This window comes from Strigops habroptila, chromosome 19 (genome assembly GCF_004027225.2).
Source record: "Strigops habroptila isolate Jane chromosome 19, bStrHab1.2.pri, whole genome shotgun sequence".
NCBI lineage: Eukaryota > Metazoa > Chordata > Aves > Psittaciformes > Psittacidae > Strigops > Strigops habroptila.
Genome location: NC_044295.2, coordinates 5,270,474 through 5,291,158, shown reverse-complemented (window position 1 = coordinate 5,291,158; position 20,685 = coordinate 5,270,474). Strand labels below are relative to the sequence as shown.

General features: G+C 45.8%; 1 protein-coding gene across 3 annotated transcripts in view; it reads right to left on the bottom strand.

Annotated features, from left to right (window-relative positions):
• Positions 1 to 1,331: 1,331 nt before the first annotated feature.
• The window catches only part of MAP3K3 (mitogen-activated protein kinase kinase kinase 3), a 39,383-nt gene continuing 20,029 nt past the window's right edge, over positions 1,332 to 20,685 (bottom strand). For 2 of the 3 annotated variants that reach the window (XM_030508943.1, XM_030508944.1), the window contains exons 8-17: positions 18,231 to 18,364; positions 17,528 to 17,601; positions 15,893 to 15,960; positions 15,575 to 15,667; positions 14,578 to 14,769; positions 12,703 to 12,851; positions 10,788 to 10,919; positions 9,924 to 10,053; positions 8,283 to 8,460; positions 1,332 to 5,945 (exon numbers count right to left, since the gene is read on the bottom strand). In XM_030508943.1, coding sequence (XP_030364803.1) covers positions 5,717 to 5,945; positions 8,283 to 8,460; positions 9,924 to 10,053; positions 10,788 to 10,919; positions 12,703 to 12,851; positions 14,578 to 14,769; positions 15,575 to 15,667; positions 15,893 to 15,960; positions 17,528 to 17,601; positions 18,231 to 18,364 — 1,379 coding nt within the window. In that variant the 3' untranslated portion in view covers positions 1,332 to 5,716. The remainder of the gene's footprint in view (positions 5,946 to 8,282; positions 8,461 to 9,923; positions 10,054 to 10,787; positions 10,920 to 12,702; positions 12,852 to 14,577; positions 14,770 to 15,574; positions 15,668 to 15,892; positions 15,961 to 17,527; positions 17,602 to 18,230; positions 18,365 to 20,685) is intronic. The other variant, XM_030508945.1, reaches the window with a different exon arrangement.

Genomic DNA, 20,685 nt, shown 5'->3' with positions numbered 1-20,685 from the left:
ATGATACGACAGGCCAAGGGGAATGGCTTTAACCTGCCAGAGGGGAGACTGAGATGAGCTCTGAGGCAGAAGCTCTTCCCTGTGAGGGTGCTGAGGCGCTGGCACAGGGTGCCCAGAGAAGCTGTGGCTGCCCCATCCCTGGCAGTGTTCAAGGCCAGGTTGGACACAGGGGCTTGGAGCAACCTGCCCTAGTGGAAGGTGTCCCTGTGCGTGGCAGGGGGTTGGAGCTGGGTGAGCTTTAAGGTCTTTTCCAACCCAAACCATTCCATGATTCTATGGTTCTCCCATTCGTTTCAAGTCCCGAGGCCTTACATCTCCACATTTTTGCTTTCTGAACTAGGCAACATGCTCAAAGGAGAAACAATTCAGGAACCTTCAGCTGTTTCCAGGTATTTAGAATCAATACGTTTCCAAGCAGCCTGAGCTTCACAAGCTAGAGTTGGAGTTTCCCACTTAGCAAGCTACTCTGGAGTATTCCCTAGAGATCCCAGCTGAAGTAAAACACAGCAGGGACTCAGACATCCTCACACTAACCATCTCCTGGTCTTGATATCAGCTGTCCTCTCCCCACCTGACGGTGATGTACCCTGTTAAGCAGTGATGAATCAAGAACATCTGCAGGCCAAGACCAAGCCCTGGAGTGAAGAGCCCACCACTGCAGCAAAATGCAGATCCCAACCTCAGCTCCTGCTCTCCACCAGTAGGATCGACAACTATCTGAAAGGTTGTAGCAAGGTGGGGGTCAGTCTCCTCTCCCAAGTAATAAGCAACAGGACATGAGCAAACAGCCTCAAGTTGCCCCAGGAGGGTTTAGATTGGTATTAGGAATGATTCCTTCCCCCAAAGGGTTGCCAAGCACTGGAACAGGCTGCCCAGGGCAGTGGTGGAGTCACCACCCCTGGAGGCATTTAAAAGATGTGGAGATGTGGTGCTTAGGGGCATGGTTTAGTGGTGTTCTTGGCAGAGCTGGGTTAATGGTTGGACTCTGCTCTTAAAGGTCTTTACCAACCTAAATGATTCTCTGATGTCCACATGAAGAGCCAACAAAGCAACCCAGCTCCTCCCCTGCAAGGCTGAATGGATGAATTTCACCTACCTCAGAGGCAGCCTTGCAGAGGACACATGCCTAACTGATCCAGGAAGCAACACCTCACCGACAGGACACTGCTCCAGTTGTCCCAAAGAATAAATACCTGAAAGGAACAATTTCTTCCATCAGTTCAGGTCCTTAGAAGGAAAACAAGTGAATTGTCTTATTCACTTTATCCTGAGGCACCCCTTGCACAGGAAATGAGAGACACTCGATTTGCAAACCACCACCAATAAAAGGCTTTCATATAAATGATAATTTTATTGTAAATAAAATGATACATTGGCCTGGCTTTGCACTGCAAGCCCCCGGTCGGTACATATAGACTACTGGTTCAAGGTCTTCTGCACAATCCAGGTTAAAGCACTTCTCCCTGCTCTACACTCGTCAGACAGGTACGGACAGGTAACAAAGTCCCTTCCTTCCTTTCTGAGCTGCCCCCCAGGCACAGCCACCTTTTCTAACTGGGAAACCAGAGCTGCTCAGGGAGATCTGCTCCTGAACAAGGCTGGGGTTTCAAGACCCGAAGCCCAAATACCATTAAACCACAGAGGACACCTATTTTATATTGAGAATTACAGACAGACTGAATGCTCCCAGCTCCAAGGGCAGGTACCACAGGACTGTATCCAAAGAGAGAAAACCTTCCCATGCAGCAGCTATTAACCTAAGCACCAGTCACTGGGATCTCACTCAGCCCCCTGGATCTTTGCCTACCAGAAGCAGCGTGTAGAGCAGGGTTGGGTGTGTTTACTGAGGATTCCCATGTTATCCTGGCTCTTTGGGCACATGGAAATCCCACGTGTCACCTGAGCAGGTACCAATTTCCCTCTTGGTCAATTTGTTTTGGTAATTAATGGCAACGGGAACTGTTTGTTTGAAGCATCTTCAAGTCTTTTGGAATACTACCCCCAAAATGGGAAAAGAATAATCCAAATTGCTGCCATTAGAATAGGCAAAGGTCAGATTTAGTGGAGAACAAGCAAATAACCTGGAATGCTCAGAATCGTCACACCAAGACCAAAATGCCAATAGTTTGCTTCCTAACAAGCTCAGGGAGAGAGAAATCCCCCATTTCCCCGGGTTCCTCTCTGATGGGAATCTCAGGCATTTTCCCATTTCAGGATAATGGGAACAGTGTCAACTGTTTCAGGATAATGGGACTCCTCAAAGTTATTTGTCTTCAAGCAGAATATTCCCCATTTCTGCAGTACCTTCCATCCAGGATTCACTACTCAATACATCCCTCCCTGGAAGGAACAGCAGAAAACATGGCACGACATTTGGAATAGAATCATAGAATCAACCAGGTTGGAAAAGACTTTTAAGATCATAAAGTCCAACCTTTACCCCAGCACTGCCAAGGCCACCACTAACCCATGGCACTAAATGGACACACCAGCTCATTGCCAGCCTGGCGCTCCTCCTCCATGCTCCCTTAAATGAGCTTATTCCCAGGTTTTTATCCAATTCTGCCAGGATAAAGGGGTCAGATGTAATTCAACCCAGAGGTCTCACTACATTTAAGTCCACCTGAAACTTTTTTGCTGCCAGGGCCATGTATAAGTGTTGGTCCCAAGCTCATCCATTGTAACAGTGGACTTCAGAATCCAGATCTTTCCCATACCCAAGAGGGCTGTGAGGAAACAACAGCGGCATTTTGGCTTGGCTTTACTTGTTCTAAACCATCAGCAAATTCTCTGCAAAACCAGCTGCTTTTTTTCCTTTGTAAGTTCATAAAGGAGTCAAATGTATTTCCCCTCCTCCCCCCCCCCGCCCTGTAACAGTCGATATATATAAAAATCACCAAATATGATCTTTTACCATATAAATAAACAAAAAAAGTATGAGGCATCACCGTTTACATGATGTAAAAAGAGCTAAAAAAAGAGCGATAGAAACTACATTCATAAAAGTGCATCTCCAAACATACAAGTAATGCTTTGGCTTGTTCCTGTGCCGAGTAGATGGCATTGGGTCAGGTGCTGGGATACAGGAAGTCCAAGCTGGCACCCCATGTTCTCTGTCACTGTACAATTGCTATTTGCTTTCGTTACTACACACTGGAATACAAGTGTATACAGAGTAGGCACATTTCAGCATAGGTGGTGGGAAGGACCAGATGCTCTGGTGGGGAGAGGACTGAACCCATCAGTCCAGGATGCTCTTTGCTCTGCTCTGGAACAGCCTTCCATGACGTGTATGAGGTAAAAGCCACAACAGATCCTGAGGATTTAGTTGCTTTGAAACATTAAAAGTGACACCATTTCCTCGTGCCCGATTCTCTCCCAGAACACAATGTGTGGGATAGCAAGGAAAGACCATGGAAAAAGGTCTCAATTTGGTGAGGACAAGCCAAGGGTAGAGAGGAACCTGTGCAGGCAGGATCACTGCACTCTTGATTGCTGCTGCACATCCGCAGGGTGAAGTGTGATGAAGAAAAGATTCCAATCTTTGGTATATTTGGGTGCTAGTTGCAGGGCTTGAAGAGTGCTGACTCCCTCCTCCTGTCATCCAGACTACAGGAATAATTCCACATTCCTCTGCAGCATAGGCAGCCGTTTATCCCACAGCAAAGTGGTGTAAAAAGCTCCCTAACACACAGTAACAGTGTCGTGCCCTTGCTTCCCTTGGGTGCGAGCAACAGCGAAGTGCAGGCTGAGAGTCAGGCCACGTGTCTTGACAATTTGGAGTCAAGTTCCAGGCTTGGAACAGATTAATAGAAGTGCTCTCACTAGAATTAATAAATTATGGGACAAGGGCTTTCATAAAAGGCATCCCCCTTAAGTGCCTACAACCTAAACAGTGCATCCTTGTAGTAGTGCAGGAGAGCCTCAAAGTGAAAGCAACACTAGCTTTGCTTTCACTGATTACACATTGCTCCGAGTTTGGCACAGAAAAACCACTTCAGATTGTTAAACCCTTTCAGGGATTTTTGGTTATTTGGCATTTTTAAGGTTCTTTTTTCCCCTCTTTTAATTCAAGCCAGTATTTCTCATGTGTTCAAAGTTTCACTAAAACTTGCCTTATCCTACTATTAGCATTCACTTAAAACCTGTTCATTTTACTGCATTAGGAAAGCAAGTTTCAAGTTTTTACGGGGGAGGAGTGGAGGTTATGTGGAGCCTTAATAAGGTTTCCAAAACAAGAGCAGAACACCTTCGGCGTTGCTCTATAAAGCAGTATTTTTGCTAATAACACATTTCCTTAGTTTCCTTTCACACGGATAACTTCTAATTACTCCAGGAATCCCCAGCAGCTCAAAACTGCTGGTCTTTTAGGAGTGAAATAAGGACTACCAGTGCCCACATCAACATAGAGTATTTGAGGCCATTCAGCCATTGGGAACTCAGTTCTCAAGAGATTTGGTACCTTTCGCTCGGTACCTGTGTGTGGATCTCCAGTTAAATTTAGCAATATTCTAGCATTGCAAATGTTCTCTCTGGTTCACTGTTTGAATTAAAAGCTTCTTGAAATAGGGCTGTAACATTTTATGGCAATCTTAAATGAACTCTTGCACGCCTGTAAAACAAAACACGCACACTGAAGGGTTGAGCTTGAGTCTAACTTGCTGTGCACAAGTAAAACTAGTGTTCAGCTCAATCTCCTCCCCGTAAAAAACTCAATTTTCTATTAGGCCAGGTCCTCTAAGAAACACATAAGCTCTTCCTGAAGTAAATTCCTGGGCACCAGAAGAATTCTCTTTGGTTTAAAGGATGGTAAAAAGTTACCAGCCAAAAAGATAGGTGCGACAGAAAGCTGTTCCACAATACTCCCTTCCAGAAGGGTTTGTTTGGACCCGGCAGTCCCAGGGAGATGAAGCAGGAGCACAGATTTGTTGGCTACGAGGACACAAACTGACACTGTCTTAATGCTAGGACAGATTGAGCCTTGGAAATCAGGCTCTGGATTTTCTAACATCAGTGGCAGAGCCCTCATCTCAGGCCCTGGAGTGATTGCATTCTGCTGAAACTTTGCTGATTATCCTGCCATTTAGCTAAAAGGACCTCCCTCACCCCTACCCCCAAATCCATGGTTTCATTATAAAATAACACTATTCACATACTTTTGAATCAGTATTTTCTGAACACCTTCAGATGCTGAATACTTAAGAAGAAAAATACATCATTATATAGCGAGCGCACGCTCAATGACACATGGCTTTTTGCTGGAGTCATGTCCTATAGATGCCTCTAAAGCCCTAGCAGTCTGGAAAACAGAGACCCACACGTCGCGAGCTGGCCTGGATGGCTGTTGCACGTTTCTCTTCTGAAGAGCATAGCTCTTCCAGTTCCCACTTTGATTCAGCTTTTTTCTCCGTTCAACCAGTGAGACACTTCCCATTCTTGGGCCTGCAGAAAACATGCAGCCAGCTGCAATTTCACATCAAGGTAACTAGGGCAAAAATGCAGCTCTGTTTGGATAGCTGGCAGTAGAACAAACATTAGTCCAGCAAACAAAGGTATCAGGCACAAGAGCAGACCCTAGGTTCCTTGGCATAAATTTCCCCCAAGGACTAGGCCAGCTGAGTTGGCATTTGGAAGATGCAGCACCACAACGGGCAGTTGCAACTAGACCAGACGGGGCACGGCGAGCCCAGCAGGAGCTGCTAGCAAGGGAGGTAATTCAGTACTGGAGCTGTGCAAACTGATGTCTGAGCAGCTCTTCAGCAGAGGGTCTGTGCCTGGCTTCCACAAAGATCTGCTTTAGAAAGTCCCGGCAATGTTCTGATATGTGGGAAGGGAGCTGGGGGTTGGTTGGTTGCGTGGCGATCTTGAAGATGGCTGCCATGGCTTCGTACTCTGCCCAGGGTGGTTTCTCTGTCAGCATTTCCACAACTGTACAACCCAGGCTCCTGGAAAAGCAGGAAAGGAAAACAAGAAGCAAGAATTGACACACGGTAACACACAGAACGTCTGAGCAGTGAACAGCAAGGTCCAGCTCTGCTCTCAAACCAGCTAGAAAATGGCTTTGTGTTCAGCAAACCCCACGTGTGCACAGGTTCCGAGCCAGACCTGCCAAGGTTGCTGCTTTTCTTACTGTCAGCTCAGCAATGAAGTGCTGAGACAGGGAGGTTGGTTTCTCACTGCACCAAGAACCATTCAGTGCCATGTGTCCAGCCCCCTTTCGCTCAAATTCTCCTCTTAGCAAACATCTTCATTAACAACAGGGGACACGAGGTGCACACGCGATGTCCCTGAAAGTGCTGTTTGACCTCAGTGGTATTTAGGTGTTGCTGCTACTGTTATTTCTCTAAGACACTTGGTGAATTGTAAGGTAAACCCACACTTTTTAACCAAGGTTCAGTGAATCCTGGCTGGTTGACCCCAAAAAGTCAAATCCCTTTTCAGTGCAGAGCCTCAGAATGGCCCAATATCTCCACTTCATAAGAAACCAACCATCGTAGTCAAAAAGTAATTAAAGCCTTAACAGCTCCAAAGTGAGAAGGCAGCAAGTTAAAACACCAGCGGGGCAGATGCATCAATATGTTAAGGCAAAGCTCCCACAGCTAATGAAGCTTTGCAGGCTACTTCAAGGCAAGGAGGAGGTGATGAGGATGGACATGGCTAAGCCATCTCTCTGAAGCAAGTGTGACGCCAATATTCCACAGGGGAGAAGGGTTTGTGTAGTACTGCAGTGATTGGGTTTTGTTCAAAAGGATTGATTGTTTCCTCCAGGCCACAGATTAAGCAAAAGCAGTTAGTGAAGATCTAATATCCAGTCCTTTTTGATCACATCATTCCATGAACAAGGCAAAACTGACTCTTGTACCTTTAAACTAAACCCTCTTTTGAAGTGAAAAGCAAAGACAAGACATTTTCAGAGGCAGGCTTGCATCAATTGCCAAGACAAGGAAGGAAAGGAATTAAATCCAGTGAATATGCAAGAAATGATTTCTTGACAAGGTTTAAAATCCAACGTGAAAATCTTACACTGGTTTCTAGCCATTTAAGACTTACTAGAAGAGAGTACAGAAAATGCAAACCATGTGTGCTGAAGTGCTGGGGGCCTGCTCAAAAGCAAGCAGGGATATATTATTGTTTAGACTGATTTATACCGTTTAAGCAGATCCGGTTTCTTTAAGATATTCAGCAAACAGCAGGAATGTTTTTCATGTCAAGTCACTCCAGCAATAACAAATAGCTCACATATTCTGCTATTTAGGAAAAAGAAAATTGGAGAGGGGCCTGCAGCAGTGGCAGAAAGCCAGTGGCTTAGATCTGTTACGTCTTTGAGCCTCTCGGCCATACACATCCACCCTGGGACTAATGCTGCACTGGAAACTTCTGACCCCCCTAAAGAACCATTGGGATTGTAGGAACTGGAGCCCAGCCAACAGCAGCGTCTCTTTGATGGGAATGGACCAATGTCAGCACCAAGAGGAAATCCACAACTGCATCAACCCAGGGGCAAAGGCACGTGCTCCATTCTCTCCCCAAGCATCCCAACTGGGAGAGTCTGCGGAACTTAACTCTTTCCATACGAGACACGTTTCAGCTGTTTCCACTCACTGCTTGCACAGGAAACAGCATTGGCCTTGCTTTACTGTGGAGAGACAAACACACCTTTTGTTGCTGTCATTTAGTTTAGTTTTATCATCTCACCTTTTTAGAGCCTCCAAAACTAACATTTTGACACAGGACATTTGGCTCTTTCGACAGCGGCTGTTTCTTGGCTGTGCCAATAATAGCATGGCTATAGTTTCCATTCACGCATAGTTCAGATCATCTCTGATCTTGACCTGTATCTTTTGTGTTATTCCAGGTTTGGGCATCTTTCCTCTAAAGCTCAAATTCTCTATTCCGTTCATTTCCAGTGTGTTATAAGCACACCTCTCATTTTATAACCAAATGAATGGATTCTCCCTAAACAACCCTCAGGCTCTCTTATGAGGGATATAAGGAAGAGGAAAACCTTGCACCAGTCAGAAAACAGAAAATCAGCTATTAGTTTGAGGGAGCAATGAGTGGAAACTGTCCCTGAAGAACTATAGGAGCAGTTGCATGCTGACACCGCAAAGCACAGCCTGCAGCAGGTCTTGTCTTGAGTTCAAACCAACTCCTCCAGTTTGCCTTAAACTTCTGATCCAGACAGAATCACGATTTGGATATATGGAGGACAGAACGTGTATGTCTTATCTCACTCCAGAAAAGGTGTAAACTGATCTATGGACAGAAGGTTCAAGCCTCACCATACGTCAGCTTTTCTTCCATAGCCTTCTCCACTGATCACCTCCGGGCTCATCCAGTACGGTGTGCCCGTGACAGAGCGGATGCCTGTTCCAGACATACAGATTGTCTGCAGCCGTTTGCTGGCCCCAAAGTCCCCAAGCTTCACATTCCCAGCAGAGTCACGGAGAATATTGGCTCCTGGACAAGAAACAAAGAATGGAGACAGCTGTTTTCATGCAATCCAACTGTTGGATCCGCAGCCTACAGAGCTGATATCCAACCCAGAAATACCATGCTCATGGTATGGCTTTTTCCCCATTAAGCCTCAGGTGAGCTGCTAAGCATCATTTCTGTGATGCAGGCTGTAGACAAGCCAACTGCTAATGGCTGTAAATGGGAAAAACTTCAGGGGAAAAACACAAGGAAGTGAAGGGGGAAGGGAAATCAGAGCTGAGTCAGCACCATCATTGTTACAGTGCCTGTAAACAGCTCAGCCTATGCAGGGCCCCCAGGCCAATGGCTGGATAGCACATAGCTGTGTAGGAAATGCTTTTATTGAGATGCTGCTTTGGTGAGTACAATCATTGCTTTCTGGTCAGCTGGGTAACAGATGCAGCTAATGAAAGCACTCTGAACTCCTGCAATAAACAAGTCAATCTCCACTCTACTGGGTCAGAGGTTCTGAACATGAAGCACCAGGATAAAAAGCAAACTTAAGAGTGTAGCTTTCTTACCAGCCCAGAGAAGCTGTGGCTGCCCCATCCCTGGCAGTGTTCAAGGCCAGGTTGGACACAGGGGCTTGGAGCAACCTGCTCTAGTGGCAAGTGTCCCTGCCCGTGGCAGGGGGTTGGAACTGGATGAGCTTTAAGGTCCCTTCCACCCCAAATCATTCCATGATTCTACCATATGTGGACACAAACTAAGAATTAGACACCAAAACCAATTCTTCCTCCAAAGGCACAGTAAGATAAAGAACCCTGAGTTGCCATTATATGGTATGTGCCTATGTGAAATCCTTCTGCCCTTAAAGAAAATGCACTTCTGCTGGGACACAGTTTTATCACTTCACTTCCCCACTGGAAGAGCTGAATTCAGTGATATACAAGGTGTTATTCAAGAATCAGCAGCATCTTTCCCTTTGCCAGCCCAGAGGGCATGTAATGAAGATTTACAGGCAGGAACAAGAGGGTATTTTTCCTGCAGTGAGCAACCCTTCTGGTCCCTCTAGAGCACAGAAGAGTTTGTGTAGTATCTGCCACATCTGTGGACATTAATTCTTAAGGAGACTGGCTGGCTCCATGGGGTTATACTGGGAAGAAGATTAAAGGCTAATTAGAGGCTCTACATGGAAAACTGGAGATTTCTTACACAGAGGAGGCAGGACACTCACAAGAGCCAGATGTAAGCAGGACTGTCAAGGACAGGCACAATTGGTATGCCTACCACCTGAGAAACACTGCTTTGGCTCTTGGGTCCTGTAGAGAACAGCCCAACTTCCCTTACCCAGCCTCGAACATGACCTTCCTTAAGCTGTGCACATGGACAGAAGACCACGATGGGATAAACTGAGCAAAGCAATGTTCAGAAGCGCCAACACTTGGTTTCTGTTTTCAGAGTTCCTTTAGCACGTGGGATATACACCAGTCATGAGCTGATCTCACCTTTTATGTCCCTGTGCACAATCATGTTGCTGTGAAGGTACGAGACTCCCTCAAGAATCTGGCGAGTGTATTTTCGGGTTACGTTTTCCGTGAGAGCACCATAAGCCTTCAGCTGGTCCTTCACTGACCCCTGCACCAAAAGCAAACAGAAAGGATTGGCAAAGAAATGCCAAACCACACATCTTGCAGTCTCCATTCAATTCCCATGAGCTGTAACTGTGTTATACACCCAACTGTCTCCTAAAACCTTTTTGGGAGGCTCTCACAGCATTTTGCCCAAGAAGCCCCTTTTAAGAAAAGCAAGGACATGCTTCATGGCAAAGACAGCTTAAGGAGGTTCCGATTCCTCCCCTCTTGCGTTGTGCTGGTACAACTGCTTGTGAAGACAAGCAATAAAATAGTTCAGCAGACTGATCCAGATCAAAGCCCTCCCTTTTGCAGGGTCGCTTTTAGCCTAATTTGCTGTACTTTATGACTCTGCTAATTCATTGAGCCTGATTTACAAGTTGGCCCAAGTCCTTTGAAGTACTTTGGAAGAACAAATTTAGACTGAAGAAAGGAACTGGCTTTAGTGACTAATTAAGAGAGCCGGTGAGGCGCTGGCACAGGGTGCCCAGAGAAGCTGTGGCTGCCCCATCCCTGGCAGTGTTCAAGGCCAGGTTGGACACAGGGTCTTGGAGCAACCTGCTCCAGTGGAAAGTGTCCCTTCCAATCCAAACCATTCTGTGATTCTATGTTTAAAACCCAGCATGAGAAAGGGGCATAACTAAGAGTGTATTAGGTGGATTACATAGCCAGGGTGATCACACCAACTAATAAACCCACTTTATGACCTGTGACTGTTCTGCTTGTGTCAGCACTTACCCCTGGCATGTACTCCATGAAGATGGTTAAGGTCTTCTCTGCTCGATCCCGTAAGCAACCGTAATACTGAACAATACGTTCATGCTGGAGGTTCTTCAGCAGCTGAATTTCACACTCCAGGGCACTCACTTCCTATGGATGTTGAAGGAGAAAATAAGCTTCTGGCCCCAGAAATACTCCATCCTCATAAATTTGTCCATGTCACTGACAGTATGAGACCACCACTACACCGAAGAAGTCTAATCCATGGCATTGGTTCACCTACTTCTTGGAGCAGGCAAACATTACTGATGTTTCACATTAATCCTTACTGTATAATAAGCAGGTAAATATTGGTGCAGAAGCTTGGATAGTTAGAACATGGGAGTACCATCCAGAAATGGATTTAGTACCAGAAAAAGCTGTTTCTTGTCTTGATTCTGTAGCTGAATGGTTTTAGCCAAGTTGGTTGAAAGCATTCTTCATGCACACCACAGCTACTACCTTCCTTCTCACCACTAAGCTGAGGACACTGAGTGTTAATTTCCACTACGCAAAAGCACTGAATTCAGAGTTACAGCATCGCCTGGAAACCTTCTGCAGGAACCTCAACCCAAGCAAGAGAGAGAGCAAGACCACAGGGGATAAGAGCTCCTAAACATTTGTCACCCAGTCCTGTTCCGATTCCCATTGATGGTTTTACTTGAACCAACTCAGAAACTGCTTCCTCTTTTATTTACTTCACACAATCTGCACCTATTGCATATGATACTGATTCTTTGCGTTATTCTTGTCACAGAAAACAGGGTATCATAGCCCACAGACAAAAGGCTATCAAACAATTCCAGACTGAAGCAGAGACGTTTGTTGCACAGGAAAAGTATCAGGTTCTTCTCGAATCCAGGGAATGAACAGGATGAATATCAAAGGTACCAGAGCATGAGGATTTACGGAAGAAAGAATGATGGTTTCCCCCAAATTAGTCCCAGTTACCTCTCTCCACTCTGGCTACTGGAAGGTGCCAGGTTCACTTCTCCCCCTTTGGGAGAGGATGCAGCTCTTCAAGAGCAAGGACCTGGCTGCTGCAGAGATGTGTGGAACCAGGGGAAGTTGCTTAATTGGGCAAACTGATCGTTTAAGGTTTGGAGTTTCAGTGAACATTCCAGGCTGTTCCTGGCTCAGAGTTACTGTCTGATTTACAACAGAGACATGGTATAACTTAGAACTTACTAAGTTAGGACTTGGCACCGATTTCCTATATAAAATGAGAATAATTCAATCTTCACAGATCAGTTATTCCAGCTCAAAGTGAATTTGTTCAACACTGGGAAACTGGTACATTGTTAAAACACTAACAAAGAACCTAACAGCCATTCCAGCTGCATCCATTGTGCAGGGAGTTGGGTGCTATCCTGTAATTTCAAGGTGCCCCTTGCCATCTCCACTGTTTCCAATGTGTTGCCACATCCCTGTTCCTGATGAATTGACACACCACAGTTCAGTTTGTTTTGAGGACAGGGAGAATTCAGAAGAGGAAACAGGTAAATAACACACTTAATACAGGGCCTACCATGTAAGCCCAGAAAGTGGGTTTTCCAAGTGCATTCAGCCTTTCTTCATTTAAAAGCCAAAAAAAGTCCTACTTTTCCTGGGTTTAGTTTCATTCACATCCATGTCTAACCAGGAACACAGGGTAGTCTAGTATTCCTCAAGTAACCTGGCAACAAACCAAAAAGCTGAAAAGGGAGAGCCAAAAATGAAGCCAGAAAATGGATTTTAGTTTCAGGCTGAAGTTAATATTACAGAAAAGTAATTTTAACACGACTCCTATTCCTCTCCACATGACTTGAAACCCCAGGATAAACTAAGGAAGGTGCCAGCTTTCAAGTACAGACAGATCCAGGCACTTGAGAAGATCTTACAGGATGAGAATTACCTTGCTTGTTTCAGGACTCTCTGGATCAAACTGGACCTGCTTAGCTGCAAGCTCTCTGCCCGTGTCCACATCATAGCACAGATACACACGACCAAAGGCACCTTGGCCCAGCAGTTTCCCTCGTCGCCAGTTTATTGGAGCACTCGGAGCTGAAAGAGAACAGTAATAATTTCTCTTTTCATTAGACTATTTAAGGATAACGGAGAGCTCTTCAAAGATCAATCTCTATCATATTGAGACAGGAAAAGGTTTTTTGCAGTGGGAAGGATTTCACTGCAAGGCTATCTCTCTAGCAGAAAAATTAGAAGTCATAATTCCCTACTAGAGAGTGATAAGGTAGGAGACATAATGTAAGCACAGTGCAGATATCTTCTTTACCTGCTGTACAATCAGACTCTAATAAATATATATACGAGGACCAGCTAAAACAGCCACCTCCACTACCCCAGCAGGATACTACATCAGCAGGGAATGCTGAGTTCTCACTGTTCTACAGCACCGCACAAGCAGTGGTCTCCTGACCCAGAGATTAACACCTCAGCCCAGGTTTCCAGACTGCACTTAATACCAAAGCATATTCTGCAAAGACCAGTACTTTAGCTCTAACTTTGAAAGGACACTACCAGCCTTGTGCAGTGCAATGCAGCCAATGATGGTGCATCTAACAAGAAACTCTAAAAACGAAGATAGGAACCAGCCATCTGGACAGTGTGAAGATATAGAAGAGCTGAAAGATGAGCTCTGCCGTGTCTAATTTAATCAGATTTACTGCCAGTCAGTGTTTTGGGGTGTTGCTTACTCTGCTGCATTAATGTCTTCATTTTGATCCTTTGTGTATGGGATAGCTGAAGTTCATCAGTAATCATTTATTGTCTTCTTTGTTTTTAATAATTTAAAGTTTCCCTGCAAAACAACTCAGGGATGACATCAACACAGAAATAAACCTTTCTGCTAAGGAGCACATGAAAGATACAAAGGCCTTAACAGATGGGTCTCAAAACACAGCCATAGAATTATGGAGACTGGATTGAGAGCAGCCCCGAGGAGAAGGACTTGGGGGTGTTGGCCTATGAGAAGCTCCCCATGGCCTGACTTCAGTGTGTGCTTGAGTCCAGAACCCCACCATGTGCTGGGCTGCATCCCCAGAGTGTGAGCAGCAGGTCAGGGAGTGGATCCTGCCCCTCTGCTGCACTCTGGGGAGACCCCCCCTGCAGTCCTGATCCAGCTCTGGGGCAACAGCACGAGAGGGACGTGGAGCTGCTGGAGCGAGGCCAGAGGAGGCCCCGGAGCTGCTGCGAGGGCTGGAGCAGCTCTGCTCTGGAGCCAGGCTGAGAGAGCTGGGCTGGGGCAGCCTGGAGAAGAGAAGGCTCCTGAAGGGGAGACCTTAGAGCAGCTCCAGTGCCTAAAGGGGCTCCAGGAAACCTGGAGAGGGGCTTTGGACAAGGGCCTGTAGGGACAGGCCAAGGGGAATGGCTTTAACCTGCCAGAGGGGAGACTGAGATGAGCTCTGAGGCAGAAGCTCTTCCCTGTGAGGGTGCTGAGGCGCTGGCACAGGGTGCCCAGAGAAGCTGTGGCTGCCCCATCCCTGGCAGTGTTCAAGGCCACGTTGGACACAGGGGCTTGGAGCAACCTGCTCTAGTGGAAGGTGTCCCTGCCCGTGGCAGGGGGTTGGGACTGGATGAGCTTTAAGGTCTTTTCCAACCCAAAGCAGTCTGGGATTCTCTGATTCTATGTGTTTTTGAATGTCTTGTTAAAATCAAGCTTTGGTTATATATTGGGTCTGGAGTTCATCTCTAGAAGTCCTTCTTGCCTTCTTGCCTCTAGAAGTCCTCAGGAGGCCTTTCCCCAGTTACCACCAGGATGACTCCTACTTACATTTAGTGGGAATGTTCCTCTCCTGCACACCAAGGGCATTTTCGCTGTCAGCACTCCGCAGGCGGCCCCGGGGGTCCAGGTACTGCAATGCCAGGCCCAGGTTTTCCCCGTTGGTGCTTAAGGAACGACTGGAAGGCACCAAGGTGAAGAGATTCCCTTGGTGACGCCGTATCCGGGGAAACGTCCTCCGGCCTGAAGAGAAAAAGTACCATTTTTAAGCAACATGCTTCCAAGTGGAAGGAGGTCGAGCACTGAAGAGAAGGGAGAGAAAGAACATGTTCTGCTCTGTTCCCATGGAGTAGAATCTACTGCCAAGCAGACAAGATACAAAAATATAACAGCTCAGAGCTGATGCTGCTCGAGTTGAGTACAGCTTTGGATCATTCCCAAAGCAGAAGGGAGAGAACACTGCCCTCAGATCTAAAGTTGTCTTCCAAAGTGAGAATCTGGTTTATACAGGCTACCACCCAAGCTCCAAAGCCTGTTAACAGCTACACAGACAGAGTGACTTTCTAGATAACGTGCCTGGACTTTTATTATGCAAATAAAAGCCATATACAAGGAAAAAACTTGCAGCTCTTGGTTGAAAAATTCATTTACATAAAGCCATCTGACAAGCAGGGATGTGATTCTTTAAGTCATTGGTATATTTGAAAGACCCTGAAGCAAGTTTGCACTGTGAATTAGCAAAGCAAAATGAACCCCTGAGGGAGGAACCTACTATATATGACCAAGGCTAATAACTATGTCCATTGCTCAACCCTCACTGGTCAGCCTGGATACCCCCAGAAAGGACAAACTAGCAAAGAATTACAAACAGCCATCATGGCTTGCTATGCAAATGTGGCATCACGCATGGCAGCATTAACTCCAGCACTAACTGCAAGGACCAGGGCACTACCAGACTCTTCAGCTAGGAGTTACACTTGCCCCTAGAGGTTGCCATTGCCTCACCTTCTTTTTCAAGCCTGGAATTGGAGGTCTGGAAACAACTCACCATCGTTGTAGTCTTTGTGCTGCATAGAGACGTTGTAGCGCCGAGGGTAGGTCCCACCTTTCCCTGCTTTGTCATAGATCTGATTCTCACGGTCTGGAAGGAGATGCAAAGAGAGGAGTGAGGCTCCTTCAAAAAGTCTGTGTTCTAATGATACAATTTTGCTGTAAGAGCAGGATTTTTTTAGGAAGAGGAAATAAACTTCACAACTGTTCAATCAATACATCCCCAGCTCTTCTATTCATACGATCCCAGCAAACATGGAGGGGAGCCAGCAAACAGCAGAAGATGTCTGGATCTTTACACTGGACACTGACATACCTGAGAACTCCTGTCTATTATCAGGAAAGCTTTGTGCCCTGGACATCCGTGACTTCCGAAAGGAAGGACTATTGAAGAAAGAAAGCAAGAGTAAGTTTTGCTATCTACTGGAGTGAAACCTACACGGACTTTAAATACAAGCTAATATATCTGCACACCAGTAACAGTGAGTCACAAATCCATGGCCCTGCAATGATTTCACACTACACCTGCAGAGCTAAGCCAGGCTCAGCCCCAGATAACCAGACTATTTCCCAGCGTGGACAGTTCTTTCTGTTCACTTTGTGCCATATATTCAGCTGCTCCCCAGTCTGTGGTATAAGACCAAGTGCTTCCTTTAGACACATGATGTGGAAGGTTAAAAGCAAGGCTAAGAGGAGGAGCAGAACAGGGTATCACTTACAGCACATTGCTCACAGGGCAGTAGAGAATGGGGACTACTGCCCCCAGTGATCTACCATGAGGGTGAGTTCCTCTCATGAAAACCTCAGAGCACTTTCCTCTCTATCAGCAGCTGATGGTAGACATTGCTTATACCCCTCCCATTTCTCCTTACCAAGCAGGATTCCTCAAGCAAGCCTAAGTATGGCCCCTTGTTTGGCAGAAGGTCTTTACCATCTCTTAAGAGATCACACAAACTCAATCATTGCCAAAGCCATCTTATTTCACTTCTATTTTTGTTAACTAGTGTAAATGGAGTAAGCCTGAAACAGCTTCCAGACTCCCAAGTGAGACTCCTTTCCTCCTACACAAAGAACAGCAGCTTCCCCAGACGATGCCCACTCCTATAACAACCAGGAAGGCTTTCCCCACACACACTCCTCCACTCAGGGCAGGGAAAGGGGAGAGAAGGACAGGTAACAAATTAGCAATGCCCTCCCGGCTAAATGAATGTGTGCATATTCACAGGTTAACTGTAAGTGCTTCCTTGTGACTCCATAAACTGGAGGAAGTGAACAGCCACAAACCCAAAACCTCCAGTGCTTGACAAAAAAGCCTACACAGGAATCAGCTTGAAGGAATCTTAAAAACATGCTGAGGCCCAATATTGCAGGTGCTGGGAAGCCACAGTTGCTATTCAAGTTAATAGGACCTGCAACTGCCCACCAACACCTCAAACGCCACCAACAGCAAAGAAAGGGAAGAAAAAGATCCAGAGCATCAGACTACGACAAACTCTTCATCCAAGGAAGAGCCCCTTTATTTACCTTTGGTATTAACATTCTACCTTGCAGGACACAGAGATCTACTGCAATGATGTATTTCTGTAACCTCAGAATAGTTGTCTCTTTTCTCTTTTTAAATGAACAAGTAGAGCCTTGTCTAAAAGAGATTTCAAGACGCTGCAGCCAGATGTTCTCAGAGGCCAGGCTCCACACAGACAGCATGCTTCAGAACTCTGTATCTATAACAGAGCTATTGAAGCACCAGTTGGTTGGTGTCTGGTTTTGCCAGATAATAAACTACTCTTACGACACAATTCATTCTCTTCAAGAAATATATTGGGATGTAGGCAGGAAATAAGTTCCTATTTCCCAACAAGCAAATTTACGAGCTGGAAAACAGACTTTTGCAGAAGTACAACTGGCATTTCGATTCCAGCACATAAGTTCCTACCAGCTTGTACATTTGTACCTGTCTGCTGACCTGTCCAAGGACTGGCAGCTTCCTGATACTGAGTTTTCAGCACTGCTTAGAGGGTCCAGCATCTGCAACACAGAAGAAATCACATGGCAACATCAGTTCAGTCTAATGCCTAAGAGGCTGTGCAGGAGGATCAGAGTCCACTACTGCTTGCTTAGAGATGTCCAGATAAAGAGGGGAGTCTAAAGCTATTTAGAACCTACATTTTTCCTCTCACAGAAATTAAGGACATATCAAATTTGAGACATTGCTTTAGGTGTCGAAGTTTAAGTCAGCATTGGGCTGTGTTTTGATCCCAACTGACTTCAGGAACAGAGTCTCTGCTGGTGCTGCTGCATTGCTGCCTCCACCTGCATATCGCCCTTTGGCCCTACTTCCTACTCTTTGAATAGAGAAAGCAGTTCCAAATGCAAGAGGGTCACACAAACCTGAGTGCACATGTGTAACACCCACCAAAACTGCTCATTCAGAGGTGGACAGATAATGCCTGATCCACAAGACAACTGCTTCTGGCAGTCCAACAAAGGCTTTGAACTTGCACATCTATAAACGAGTTTGAAGGGTAGTTCAAATGAACACAGCAGTACTACTAGGTGCTAATGCAACTACAGCTAGTGAATATTATGGAGTGAGAGGGCCCAGAGAGTTCTTTAAAAGCTGGACTTAGTTTCTTCCCCCTAATGCTTATACTTACACACTGTTCACTGGTTTCTGGGATGAATTCGCCTTCGCTGTTTATGCTGGTGTAGGAACCCTGCCGAGCAATGCGCTGCTGCCTCTCTGGAACGTACCCAGGAGGTGGTGAACTTCGGCCTGTGTTCTGGGAACCTGGGCCAGAAAGAAGCACATTTTGGATATGAATGCTTCTTGAAATGAGACTGCACGTGCACATACACAGAATCCAAATCCTCACCTCTAACGCTAGACCACAGCAACTCTAGAGAGAACCTTAACACTACAGTCTGGATGGAAAGGGAACCAGAAGGTGCCATGGTAGAAAAGAGATTGTTCCACAAGCACCTGCATTGTCATTTTAGACACTACATGGTATTACTGAAGCTCCCAACAGAGCAGTCACCTATTTCTAACCAATCCTGCTCAACCTTCTGAGGATGGTTTCAGTATCTAAGGGGGGAAGAGGATTCCAGGAATCCCTGGCTTTTGGGCATGAACCTCGCTGCTGATCTCCACTAAACAAAACACTTGTCAGAGCAACCAATCTTCTGCCTTGATTGTAAGTTTGCTTTAACTAGTACCATTTACCCTGAGTGACAGCACTATTCCTGCTGGTCATAATGAGCTGAGCTAATTATATGCACACTGAGCAATTTCAGGATCACATGGGAGCACTGTTACCTTTGTAAAGAACCCCCAGATGTCCGTTTTACTGTGTGAAAACAAAACTATATAACTAGTTTGGGCAAAATCCCATGGAGGTCAATTCTGCAGTGTCTGTTACTTAGATGAGGTCTCTAGATGGGCAGAGAGGATGTTTAGGGGCCGAAGGGGGAGAAAAACATTGTACTCATCTGTGCACAGTACTACCTAAAGAGTTTCTGTTGTGCTACCCGCTGAGAGAAACTTTACCCCATGGATTTATGCTTTTAACTTGCAGATCTCAAAGCTGATGACACTTTAGAAAGAGGAAAACACAAAATGCCTTTTTGCAGTGACCCATCCACCTGCAGCTCCCACCAAGTCACCCTGGGAGCTCCAAGATACGCTGTGGTTCAGCCAATCTACTCAAGGTCACCCATGAAGTCTGAGACAGCGTTTTAAGATCTGTGCTCTTTACCACGCTGTCTTTCATTATCTGTGTGTACGCAGGTGCTATGAAAGATGGGTAAAGATCAGCAAATACTCTCCCAAGGAAAATATTTTCTACAGCAGTTATTGTAATACAGAGTGCAGGCAAACATGAGCAGAAGCTCACTGCAAAGCAGGGCACACATCTCTTGGAGGACTGCAGTAGGAAAAAGAAACTCAACAACTCAATGCTGGCTTAGAGTGCATGGAGGGGGTGAGCTCCAAAATAACCTATTGCTTAAAGCTACCACCTGATTTGCCAAGTGGCTCTGCAGGGCTCACATGATATTACAGGCCAACTGGTGTGGAGATAAACAGGCGAGTGTGCTTTGGGGCTGCACTGAGGCCGGGAGCACACTTTCACTCCTTCCGATCCAATGGCATGGCTGGCCAAAGGGAGCCCAAGCCCCGCTGGCATGGGCCCAGCTGCTATTGTGGAAAGGCCACCATCACTGGGCAGGAAAAGGAAGTCGGCACTAAATCAGTGTATATCAAAGGAAGTGAGTGGAAAAAACACAAGTGCTGCCAGAATGCTGAGCAGCTTTTTGCTTTTTTTTTAATGTTTTAAACTAAAAGTTATCTTTACTTCCAACCCTCTGCCTTGCTGACAGCAGGCTTGAGGCCCATCCACTTTAGAAGACAGGAACTACAGATACATCTCCTGCCTGCAGACAACCTTTGTTGCACGCTGCTTTTGACTTCTGTTGTGGTAGCAAATAGGAAAAGTCTTTATGCCTGAAAGACTACAAAACAGGGGCACAATGCTTTTCCAAATCAAAGATAGGAAAAGAGAAGGAAGAGAGAAGGAAGACTGAGCTCCTGCCAAATTACTATCAGACCTCTGACAGAACTGGAACTCTTCTGGATCTCTTAATAATGTAACAGTCTGGTACTTTGACATGTTCAGCAAAGAAAACCAATGCTTCCTTGACTGATGAATGACAGGGTAACCAAAAGCATCCATAAGCTGGGATAAGAGGAAAGAGTCCGTACAACTGGAATACAGAAGGGGCCCCTTATTACTATACAGTTTACCCATGACAGGCACTCGGTACAGTCTGTTAGCTTTGGCATCAGTATTTGGATACTTCAGAATGCCAATAAAGGAGATTTTTTTTGTTAATAGAGTATTTCTGGCATTGAATTTGTCTGTGCACAAAGAAATGTGGTGTTCAGACACATTTCCATTGCATGGATACTCTGCCTTCTTCACAGGAACGAGGAATGTTGCTCCTTTCATTATTAACTTCCAACTAGAAAGGATGGGAAACTCTTTTTGTCCCAGTTTCAGTCACGTACTTCACAAGCTTTCAGCACTTCTTTGTTTGTTTGCTGCTTCATAA